Source organism: Gadus chalcogrammus, chromosome 12, assembly GCF_026213295.1.
Source record: "Gadus chalcogrammus isolate NIFS_2021 chromosome 12, NIFS_Gcha_1.0, whole genome shotgun sequence".
In the NCBI taxonomy this organism is placed as follows: Eukaryota; Metazoa; Chordata; class Actinopteri; order Gadiformes; family Gadidae; genus Gadus; species Gadus chalcogrammus.
The window spans coordinates 17,544,007-17,555,508 of NC_079423.1; the positions used below are offsets into that span (position 1 = coordinate 17,544,007).

The following is an 11,502-nucleotide window of genomic DNA, read 5'->3' on the forward strand; positions in this document are numbered from 1 at the left end:
TCCGACACCGTAAGCAGCTAAGCAATGCCTCAGCATTTCAACATGCACGGCTTGGTTTCCTGAGTGTGATTCATACAACGTGCCCTGCTGCCACTCTTCTATTCTTTACTGGTCAACTTTTGATACATTTGAGATGCTATCTGCAGTAGCCAGCTATAAGCCAACATTGTTCTCTGTGGAAAAAGGACAAATAACTCAAATAAAGTGTCAGAATGTGCTAACTATTTATACTTTATGTGCTAGCTATTGCTAATAGTGGCCGCGAGGCGCTAGGGGATTCAGACGCTAGCAACACTTTTACCAACACTTACTTAAGTTTTGGGCGAGGAGGGGGAGGGGGGGGGGGGCTTTAGTATGTTTTCACACCTCCCAAAACATCAACAACATAAACACGCTATTTATACCCCGAGAGGTCTAATGAAGTCACATTTATAGAGCGGGGGTGGGGGCGAGCGGCGGCGGCGAATCAGAAGGCGGGAGTTTATTGGGGATCACAGACGGCCGCTTTGTGCTCCAGCAGAAACACCGGGCCCCTGGGGACACGGGAGCCTCTCCCCCCGTCCCCCGTCCCCCGTCCCCAGGCCTGGCTCCCTCCACCAGGGGGGGGGGCACCCATGGAGGAAAGGGGGTCAGGGGAGACGGCCGCACAGGGGGTCCGGGCCAGACCACAAGGAACCCCTTCATGGGCTTTACTATTGCTAACACACACACACACACACACACACACACACACACACACACACACACACACACACACACACACACACACACACACACACACACACACACACACACACACACACACACACACACATGCATTCACTCACTCTCATAAAGACACACCAGTATGCACGCACAAAAACACACACACACACACATTCAAAATCTCTCATACACACACACAAACGTATGCACGCACACACACACACACACACACATGCCTGTAGGCACGCACAGACACACACACACACACACACACATACATGCATGCATGTATGCGCGCACACACGTGCCTTAAAAAATTCTCTCATACACACTTAAACTTATGCATGCATGCACACCCACAAACACACAAATATGTACGCACACACACACGTATGCACTCACACACAGAAATATTCGCAAACACACACAAACACATATAAGCATTTGCACAAACACACACACACATTATTTCTCTAAGTCTTCCTGATGAATGAGTGTGACTGTGATATGTGTTATGTCATGATTCTAAACTTACTTCATGCTCCTGTTGAGTTATATCCCTGTTAAGGACTTTTCTATTGCTTTTCTGCACGAGCAGCACTAAATCCCTGAAGCTGGATTGATAGAGCGAGTGCATGCCATTGACTATTTATCACAACCAGAACACTGGACCTCCTGCCCCCCCCCCCCCCAGCCCTGCACGGAGGAACACACACAGAGACAGGCCTGGTCTGAACTCAACATAGAAGTGATTCACTTGTGTTTGAGGGTTCACCCTCCTCCTTCCTCCTCCTGCTACTAACAACCGGTCCTAAAGGGTCGTGACCTGGCCTCAGACCAAAGGTTCTTGGCTCCATCTCCAACGGCCGCGGAGCGAGAAGGCTCTGAGCTCTACCTGAGCCTTGGGCCTGGGGTGGGACATTTGGTTTGAAAGCACTTTCGTCACTTTTTGTAAATCAAATGTTCACTCTGACTCTGACAAAATAAAGATTTAAATCCGGTATCTGTGGCGCTAACAGGCCTGTAATGTAATGAGCCCGTCCAATAATTTCACTCGTTGGGGCGTTGTCAGACGTTATGGAGACCCACGTCACACTCACTATAGCCAGGGGGCGCAGCCAACAGAAAACTAGCAAGAAGAAGCTAACTTCTTGTATTTTATGGAGAATATGCCCCCAAACAACTTTAGATATTTTTGTCGAAGATTTACATTTACTCTCAGGGAGTGTACAGGGACACCTCCAGACTCAGCTACGAGGTTGCTCAAACTAGCAACCTTTCTAGATATTTTTCCAAGAAAAGACCCGAACTGAACCATTATCCACTACCAGCACTAACGCCCTGTAGCAGTGTTTCCCTAACGAGGAGAGCGTTGGGGTCTACCTGGAGGGGGTCCCGGTAGGTGGGGCTAGGGGTCCGGTCCTTCAGCTGGGACCGGGGGTCCCTCCGTGTCAGACCCCCTTCAGAGGGCTCCCCTGGAACCAGGAGGAACAGACAGATATAGCTCTCAGGGTCAGAGGTCAATGTAAGTGGGGTGAAAATCTAGACAAAATAATAATAATAATAATAATAATAGTAGTACATTTTACAAACCTAGACCAAAAAAAGACTGATTTTTGTCGACCGATGAATCAAAAGTAATGAGGAATATTTTAAATGTAGCCTATCTATACATTTGATCATATAGTATACACCTATTACGTCGTGAATAACTGTAGGCCTACAACCTACAATGAATACTGTTCAAACTGGACAGGTTAGACTACATTGTACAGAATAGTTTCTATCTTAATCGTCAGAACAAAGTATTTTGTTATAGCTCGCTAGCATGATGTAGCCTACCACGTGGCGGCTCCGCCAGGCTGCGGGTGACGATCTGGCGCATGCGCGAACACACGGCGGTGGGCGTGGGCGTGTCCACACTGTCCCCAGTGAGTACACGTCCATAGTTCACCTCTTCAGGGCAGCCGTCCGCGTTGAGCATAGAAAACTCCAACTTCTGCAGCACACACCAGTTCAGTCCCAAACCAAACCAAACCATTCATCCCAAACCATTAACCCCCCACTCATCCCAGCTCGTCTGAGCGCTGTGGCGCCAGTTTATCCTACTGCATCAAGTCATGATGTTTTTATTGGATTATTAGTATCCAGTTGTTCCCGAAACTGTTCCAAACTTTCAAAGTGAATACCTCAAAGTTATTGAATCGGTCTACTATTGCCATGATGTGAATGTAAATTAGTTTCCATTTGTACAGCGGATTACTAATGAACGAATTAAGAGTGACATTAGGTGAATTTATCCGCATTCAAACAGCATGAATGTGCATTGAGCATTCCTATTGGATTATTATTATCAGTTTAATTTGCGTGAATTGCATTTCACATTAAACTTTTTAATCAATCGTATCATCCACTGGACCGAGGGAAAACAACCTTACCTGAATCACAGAATCCAGTCTGGGCGAATGGTGAGAAGAGTTGTGAGGAAAGCTCATCGCTGCGGTGATTAACGACCGGCTGCTTTAGTATGACATGTAGTATTAACTTGTTTTGTGATGGTAACTAAACTAACCCGATGCACTGATTTAAAAAACGTAACTTCAGAGACCGGTCTAGACTTCAATTCCGGTCAACCGCCAATCAAGGTTACCATGGAAACTAGACGCTTCCCGGGCCGTCGCCATGGAAACGGAATGCTGGGCTTGTCCGGTCGCCGTGGCGATGGAGAAACACACAGAGGGAGGCGGACTGACGCTTAGCTCTAGGCTCAAAGTTTAATCATTAAACAAAAACACTGTCAAACGCTAAACACCACAAACAGATGTAACAAGAGAACTCTGAATCTTTTTTAATATTAACATGGCATATTGTACAATTTGTTTTATATTAAATACAGTCCTACAACGTATAAACAAACTTTAAAACCAAAGCCCTGGCATCAAAGTGGCAACACATTTAGAGTCTACAAACATCTAGGAAACAACGCACACGCACACACTTCACATAATCAATGTAAAAAAAAGCCTTGAATACATTTAATTCTCTACAAAGGTTTTACAAAAAAAGTCAACAGGGTGAATGTTATTATTAGGCGTCCATCATTCTCTTGGTTAAAGTTTAACTGTTTAAAATTCAAGGTTGATAATCCTGTGATACACATTTCAGCTGGCTGGTACCAACTGACCCATCTGGTGTAAATGCTCACCCAGAGTTTAACCCGATAGATTCTGGTTAGATTTACTGATTATAAACGCACACAAAAAACAACATTGGCTAAAGTTAAAAAACAATCTAATTGGCTCAAGAGAATGTACCTTTAAAAACAGAATTTTGAGCCGAGACTTGAGCCTTGAGCACAAAAAAACTAAAAACAGGCCCCTTGTTATCCTCAATAAATCACTTGATTTCATTAAAATAGTTCTGTACGGAGTTAACCGTTTGTGATTCTATTTGTGTTTGTGTTGTATTTGTGAAGATCTAGCCTAGACTGACCCCAGATCAGTAGTGTCCAGCCGTTGGGCATGGAAGTCTTTTAGTCTGAACATTGCGACCCAAACTACTCACATCCTCTTCCCTCTTCACACATCTGCTTCAAACACATCCTTTGACCCTTCATCTGCCCCTTACAGCATGTCCTGGTGAACGAGTGCTCATCGCACCGCACTGAGCACTAGTGGTTCACCAAGTGATTAGCAGTAGTTCACTAAGTGATAACAAGTAGTTCACCAAGTGATTAGCAGTAGTCATTAAGTGATTAGCAATAGTTCACTAAGTGATAAATGGTAGTTCACTAAGTGATAACAAGTAGTTCACCAAGTGATTAGCAGTAGTCATTAAGTGATTAGCAATAGTTCACCAAGTGATAAATGGTAGTTCATTAAGTGATAACAAGTAGTTCACCAAGTGATTAGCAGTAGTCATTAAGTGTTTAGCAGTAGTTCACTAAGTGATAACTAGTTGTTCACATATTGAGTAACATGGTTTACTCACTAGCCAGTCACCAGGCAGGTCTGATTAACAGGTCCTTTGTGAAACCTTTAAAACCCATCCTAAAACAATCCTAGCTTAAACACAAGCAGCGAACTCCTGCAACCCGAGGGGCCTTGACCCCCAGGTGCTGGGACGGGTGTGTGGGGGGGTATGGGGTCTCAGAGGGGGTCGATGGGGAAGGCCTCGGGCCACTGGGCGGGGTCCAGGAAGACGGAGGCGGCGCCGCTGTAGAACCAGAGGCGGGGCAGCGCCCCCTCCACCCGCCAGCAGTCGGCTGCCCTGTCGTACACCTCCATCTCCACCCCGTAGTCCCCCTCCATGCCCTTCCAGTGCCCCCCCGTCACCGCCAGCCCCCCGTCCAGCACCACCAGGCCCCCGTTCTCATGGAGCATGTTGAGGTACTGCACCTGGGAGGGGGAGGAGGGGAGGGGGAGGAGGGAGAGGGAGGAGGAGGATGTGGAGGAGGAGGAGGAGACACAGGGGAGAGAGGAGGGGGAGGAGACACAGGGGAGAGAGGAGGGGGAGGAGGGAGGGAGGAGGAGGAGGAGACACAGGGGAGAGAGGAGGGGGAGGAGGGAGGGAGGAGGAGGAGGAGGAGGAGGAGGAGGAGGAGGAGGAGGAGGAGGAGGAGGAGGAGGAGGTGGAGGAGGGAGGAGGAAGGGGGGAGGAGGAGGAGGAGGAGGGGGGGGAGGGGGGGGAGGAGGAGGAGCAGGGGGAGGAGGAGGAGGAGGGGGGGGAGGAGACGTTTTCTAATCGTGAAATTATGTTTAATAATTTGATTATATTACTTATTTTTAATTTTACTTAATATATTAGAAATAATATTATGTTAACATCTGTGCAGTTCAGGCTTGCTAAAGAATCTGAGATAAAGATAAAGAGCTTTTCAGACAAATCATAGTTTGATCTGATCTAAAAATATATAAAATAGTTTTCTTTATAAAAACAAAAATATCACAATAACTTTTTTACTGCAATTTAAAGTTTAAAGTTAATCGTCACTAATTTGAATCAAGTTCTATATTGTGTTGATTTTAGCTGTGTGTGTAACGGCAATCCCACCTTCTGCCACATGTTGGCGTCGGGGTCGTAGGTGTAAACCTTCTTGGTGTTGTCAGCGATCAGATAGATGACGCCGTCCGCCGTGATGGAGCGGGGAGACGACAGGTACTTAGGGATGAACGGGGAGCACACCACACTCCAGCTGTCTGTGGGACCAAACATCAACTTAACGTCCTCACAAACACACACTGATCCTAATGTCCTCACAAACCGTGGGTGATAAACACTATGTTAACGTCCTCACAAACCGTCTGACAAAAACTATGTTAATGTCCTCACAAACCGTGTGCATGACAAACACACAATGTTAATGTCCTAAGAAACCATGTGTATGACAAACACAATGTTAAGATCCTCACAAACACACAATGTTAACGTCAACCTCACAAATCATGCATGACAAAGATCCCAAAATAACAACCTCATAAAACATTGACACGACAAACAACACATCAACATCCAACAACACGCCAGGACATAATGCCGAACGTTAACGTCCTCACAATCTGTATTTCACTTTGCGCCTTACATAACGTGGGGTTGTACCGTGGTGTTTCGCCCCGCATCGTTTTGTACTACAGTGTAACGTGTGGCAACGCTCACCGATCACGGGGTTGTAGCACTGCATGGTCAGGACGTTGTACTTGACGGCACACGAGCCGATCAGGTAGAGCTTCCCGTGGCAAGCGGTGGCGGTGAAGTTGGTGACGTAGCGCAGGGCGGGGCAGGTGAGCGCCCAGGTGTCGCTGTAGGGGTCGTAGTGCTCCACCTCCACGTAGTTCAGGGTCGTACCTAGAGACAACACCTCCGTGTTAGAGCAGTGGGTGGAGCAGCACCGTCAGTCCATGGCAGCGCCACATGGAAGGGTGTTGTGCTTTGCTTTGTGCTACTGTCATAATTCTCCCCACTAGGCAGCTACTGTCCTTAGCACTTATTATATGTTGTATGTTACATTGCACTTTAAAACTACTTAGCATTGTGTAGCATCTTATCCTAGTTATCTTTGCTCTGTGCGGAGGATGAGTTAACCTAACAATAGTTGGCGCTTGGCACTTGGTTCTTTGAACATCCTTGCTGTACTGACAGCGATCGATTGTTGATCTCTTCTGACAAATGTACTTATTGTAAGTCGCTTTGGATAAAAGGGTCGGCCAAATGCCCTCAATGAAAATGTAAGCTACTGCCCTCTTAAGCATCACAGGGAGGAGGGATCCCTCTTCTGTATTCCTTCTCAAGATTTGGCCAGGACTAATGGAACTTGGATTGCTTCTCTGCAATGTGTCGTTTTTTTTTTTAAAACTCTAGTTCCCCCAGGTTTGACTGCATGTTTGACAGTTCTCAGCCTCACTTATGAGTGGCTTTAGAAAGGCTAAATGTTCGCTGCAAAGGTCTAGTCACCTCCAGGTCACCATCATCGTCCTTTTCTCCTCCTCATCTCCTCTCCTTCCCTTACCTCCGATGACGTAGACCTCCCCGTTGAGGGTCGCCGACATGTGATTGGTCCGCGGGCAGAGCATGGGCGCCACGGTAACCCAGCGGCCCTGGCGCGTCATGTACTTCCAGGTCTCCGTGGTGGACCAGGTGTTGGTGTTGGACCCCCGTGACCCGCCTGTCAATCACACAGTAGCACCTCAACACCTCTCTCTGACCCACCATATGTCTTATTGTTTATGGTCACCACTTCTACTGAGACGAGGTGACAAAATAGGCCATTTATTTTGCGCAAGCATTTATGACTTTTAAATTAATCTTGTACCTTATCATTATTATTGGAAATTTCATCTCATAAATATCCTGTCTCAAATAGTAACTTCCACTTCCTTGAGATTGTGTCACCGAGTCCAAGTGGGCGGGGCTTAATATTCCGAGCAATCACTGTGTGTGTCTCCCACGACGGCCAATCAGATCCTGAAGGGATCCTATTTACTTAGGACTGTTTGACTTGGATAAAAGTCCCATTAAGAAAGCAAGATATGCTACGAATGCCGTTTCAAGCAATCTGTGTAAAGCATACTTCATTCCGCACCGGGTGAACTCTGCTTGTTTAAAATAGTTTCCCCCATTACTTTACCACTCGGGTTCCAATATTTCAAAATAATAGCGCCAGTGTTTTGACAGGGCTAAAACAAACCCGGCTGACCTGTGACATAGACGTCATTGCTGAGGGAGACCAAAGAGTAGCCCCACTTGTTGGGGTTGGGGAAGTTGGGGAGCTGGTGCCACTGCTCTGCAATGTGGAACAGAGAGAGGGAACATAGAAAAGACAGCATCAGAACATAGAACAGACAGCTTCAGAACATAGAACAGACAGCTTCAGAACAGAGAACATAGAGCATCAGAACTATAAAGGTATTCGGTTTGGGAGTTTCTGCACAGTGGAACACAGAGGGAAAGAAAATAGAACAGACAGCATCAGAACCATAAAGGTATTGGGTTGGGGAGGTTCTACAACGTGGAACACCGGAGAGAGAATACAGAACAGACAGCATCAGAACCATAAAGGCACTGTGTCTACATTTGGTTGAACCTTGGTTCAACTCCTTTCTGCTTCATTTCTTCTTCCGAAACTCATTTCTTGTTCTTCTTGCATTCCACCTTGTTGAGCTTGTTGCTACTTTGCACGGAAACGGCTCTATAAATAAAGTTTGGTTTGATACAATTTGAGGCGAATTTGTTCTGAAACCGAACATGGCCACAGTTTGATCCGAGCACAAACAGCGGTCGGTAAATGTTTTCGTCCCCGGCCGGTCTCCTCTGGGTAATGTTTCAGGGTTTATTAAGCACTGCTGTTCTTGGCCCGGCCTCCCCATTCACCTCCTCCAGCAGTCGACCCCGCCCGGACTCTGTTTGGCCAGTAGATTCTACAAACAAAGCTCCATCTCCATTTAATTCCACTCTACAAGGACCACATTATATATCACTATAAAGTACCCATTACTATTGGGTCATTTGGCAGAAGCCTTCATCCAACGCGACGTGAGGTTACAGACGTTAAGGGGCAGTGAGGAGGTACCTCTCCCCACAGCTATAGGCTGGGACTTTGGGGTTTGAACCCAGACCCTTCTAGCTGAGAGGCCAACAGCCTTACTTTGACCCTACCCTGGGGGAGGGGGTACGTACTGGTCTTTATGTTGTAGAACGCACAGTTCCGCGGCTGTACTCTGGGGTCACTCTCTTCATCCTCCTCCTCGTCCTCGTCCTCGTCGTCCAGCGAGCGGCCGCCCATCACAAACAGCACCTCCTGCAGGTTGGGCTGGGGACTGCAGGGGCTGGTCCTCTGCTCCAGCCCGGGCTCCACGGACATCTAGAGACGGATATCACATCGATAACACAATCATCATCACCATCACCACCATCATCATCATCAGAACAGTTTAACCCAGATAACTTCTGATACATAAGTTGAGCCATTTTAATTTGAGCCATTTTATGACTTTTAATCAAGTGATTTTCTCACAGATGACTTTAATTTTCATGAGTCTCTTTCCACTAAGATGCCCTTTACCTCAGGTAGGTCCTCCTAGTGCTTCACCCCCCCCCCTCCATGTAACGGAACCAAACACTGAACCCCAGCGGAGGGGACGGCCCCTCCTTGGGTCTAACCCCGGTCCCCGCCCCCGCCTCTCCGGATTGGCCCAGGAGCCTGGCTGGTGACGTCACTCACCATGGTGTGTGTGTGACCTCATCCTTGGGGTTCACAACCCCCAACCCCAACCCTAACCCTGCGGTTCTATACCCATACCACCAACCCTATTGTGGCATGATCATCATTATGGTCCTGACCCGGTCCTGACCCGGTCTGACCCGGTCTGACCCGGCCTAGCGCCCCCTGCCCTCACCTCCTGCAGGACGTGCTCCACGGCCTGGCGGGCCCCGGGGGCCCCCTGGACCAGGCCGTCCGTCAGCAGGCGGTCCCTGAGGTACTCCGGGCTGAGCAGGGCCAGGCGGGACAGGCCCAGCAGCTCCGTGAGGTGGTCCCGCCGGGGGGCCTCCTGGTGCCGCGCCCAGGCCAGGGCGGCCTCCACGCGGGCGTGCTCCGAGCGCACCTGCAGGCCCTCGTGGGCCAGGCAGGCGGCCAGCCGCTCCTTCCCCAGCAGGGGGAACTCCTCGCCCCGCTGCACCGCCTCAAAGTTCTCCAGCAGGAAGCCCCAGGCCTTGGCCACCACCTCGGGGCAGCCGTGCGTCTCGCCGAACTCCAGGATGCCCAGGCAGTTGGTGGCGTCGATCTGGTGCTGCAGGTAGCGGCCGCACACGCCGCGCACCGTCTGGAACTGCAGGCGGTCCGAGGTGCGCACCAGCCCCTCCACGTTGCCCTGGTTGATGGTCAGCCGGCCCGTGTACGCAAAGTCCAGCAGCGAGGCCAGCACGTCGGGCTCCACGTCGCACAGCTCCACGCGCGCCGCGATGTTCTCCACAAAGTCCCCCGAGAACATGGAGCGGAAGTAGGGGCTGCAGAGGGCGAGCACGGCGCGGTGGCAGGGGAAGTCCCGGCCGCCGGCGCCCAGCGTCACGTCCACCAGCCGGGGCTGCGAGCGCAGGGAGCGCAGCCCCTCCAGGATGCTCTGGGCGTGCGACGCCAGGCTGAAGTCCAGGTCGTCCACGTTGCGGACCATGGCGAGAGAGAGAGGGGGGGCGGGTTCACCTGCGGGGGGGGGGGGTCGAGAGCAGATCAGAGGGGCGGCAGGCGGCTCGGGAGGTAGAGGCGGTTGCCGGGTCACCGGGAGGACGCTAGTTCGATCCCCTTGAGGGTCGAGGTGTCCCTGAGCGAGGCACCTCACCCTGACTGCTCCCGACGAGCTGGTTGTCGCCCTGCCTGGTCGACGCCGCCGTCGGTGTGTGAATGCGTGTGTGAATGGGTGAATGATGGGTAATATTGCAAAGAGCTTTGAGTGGCCACTGGTTAGAAGAGCGTCCATTCACTACTACCTACCACCGGATGAGCGGCTCTGGGGATGAGGAACTGAGCCGAGGGGGTACAGCGGGAGATATGAGCGGCTCTGTGGGATGAGGAACTGAGCCGAGGGGGTTCAGCGGGAGATATGAGCGGCTCTGTGGGATGAGGAACTGAGCCGAGGGGGTTCAGCGGGAGATATGATCGGCTCGCGGCGCGTTCAGCGCGGGATCAGAGGGGATTTAGGCTGTTCAAATTAGAACCGATGTGAGCGACATGTTATGTGACCTCTGGAATCGGTTTACAACCGGACAATAGATGCGGGGCTCGATGTTAAAGAACAACACTCACTCAACTCTTAAACACAGTGAAAACACAGCTTATAGGACTAAGCGAAAAACACACACCCTTCCAAGAGCAGAGCATAACACATTTTAAACATTTATTATTATAAATTCACCGTAGCATATCGGGTTAACACCCTCTCGTTTGTTATCTGAGCAAACACAGTGTTCTGTGCGCGGCCGTGTTACCCCCAGGAACCCCGCGCGCTGTTGACTTGGAGACAGAGATCAGTGTTCCCCTCGCTGCTGGACGGGCCCGGGGCGTGATGTCACACCGAGGTGCCCCCTGATCCACGCTGAAGCCCGTGATAAAGTACATTTCCTGTCCGGGGCACACTTTGAACCACGGCGAGAACACAGAGACGGAGACTCACCAGAGAGGCAGAGAAGCAGCGCGGTGATCGCTCATGTTCCCGGGAGCCGGTGTGTGTGGAGCGGGAGCCGGCCGGTTACAACAACAAGCTGCTGGCAGAGTGGAGGAGGTGCCGCGGCCAAGCCGGGGACGGCCTG

The 11,502-nt window shown here is 50.1% G+C and overlaps 2 protein-coding genes across 2 annotated transcripts in view; both read right to left on the reverse strand.

The window, feature by feature from the left end:
- crocc2 (ciliary rootlet coiled-coil, rootletin family member 2) overlaps window positions 1-3,345 on the reverse strand; it is a 41,954-nt gene extending 38,609 nt beyond the window's left edge. The window contains exons 1-3 of the mRNA XM_056604203.1: window positions 3,144-3,345; window positions 2,548-2,704; window positions 2,089-2,180 (exon numbers count right to left, since the gene is read on the reverse strand). Of these exons, the coding sequence (XP_056460178.1) occupies window positions 2,089-2,180; window positions 2,548-2,704; window positions 3,144-3,200 (306 nt within the window). The 5' untranslated portion in view covers window positions 3,201-3,345. The remainder of the gene's footprint in view (window positions 1-2,088; window positions 2,181-2,547; window positions 2,705-3,143) is intronic.
- Window positions 3,346-3,435: 90 nt separating this feature from the next.
- On the reverse strand, window positions 3,436-11,477 carry klhl30 (kelch-like family member 30). The gene is made up of 8 exons (XM_056604287.1): window positions 11,367-11,477; window positions 9,597-10,399; window positions 8,878-9,061; window positions 7,898-7,984; window positions 7,211-7,366; window positions 6,361-6,549; window positions 5,758-5,903; window positions 3,436-5,102 (listed from the first exon to the last, which is right to left on the reverse strand). Exons 2-8 carry the CDS (start codon window positions 10,368-10,370, stop codon window positions 4,854-4,856), a joined length of 1,785 nt encoding a protein of 594 aa, XP_056460262.1. The 5' UTR covers window positions 10,371-10,399; window positions 11,367-11,477; the 3' UTR covers window positions 3,436-4,853.
- Between the last annotated feature and the right edge of the window lie 25 nt (window positions 11,478-11,502).

Bases quoted from the DNA above. Each gene is read 5' to 3' on its own strand.
- klhl30 (XM_056604287.1), bottom strand. From the start codon at position 10,370: ATGGTCCGCAACGTGGACGACCTGGACTTCAGCCTGGCGTCGCACGCC. The intron at 7,985-8,877 runs GTACGTACCCCC...TCCACATTGCAG, and splicing joins GTTCTACAACATAAAGACCA to AGCAGTGGCACCAGCTCCCC. The intron at 6,550-7,210 runs GTAAGGGAAGGA...TGTTGTCTCTAG, and splicing joins GGAGGTCTACGTCATCGGAG to GTACGACCCTGAACTACGTG.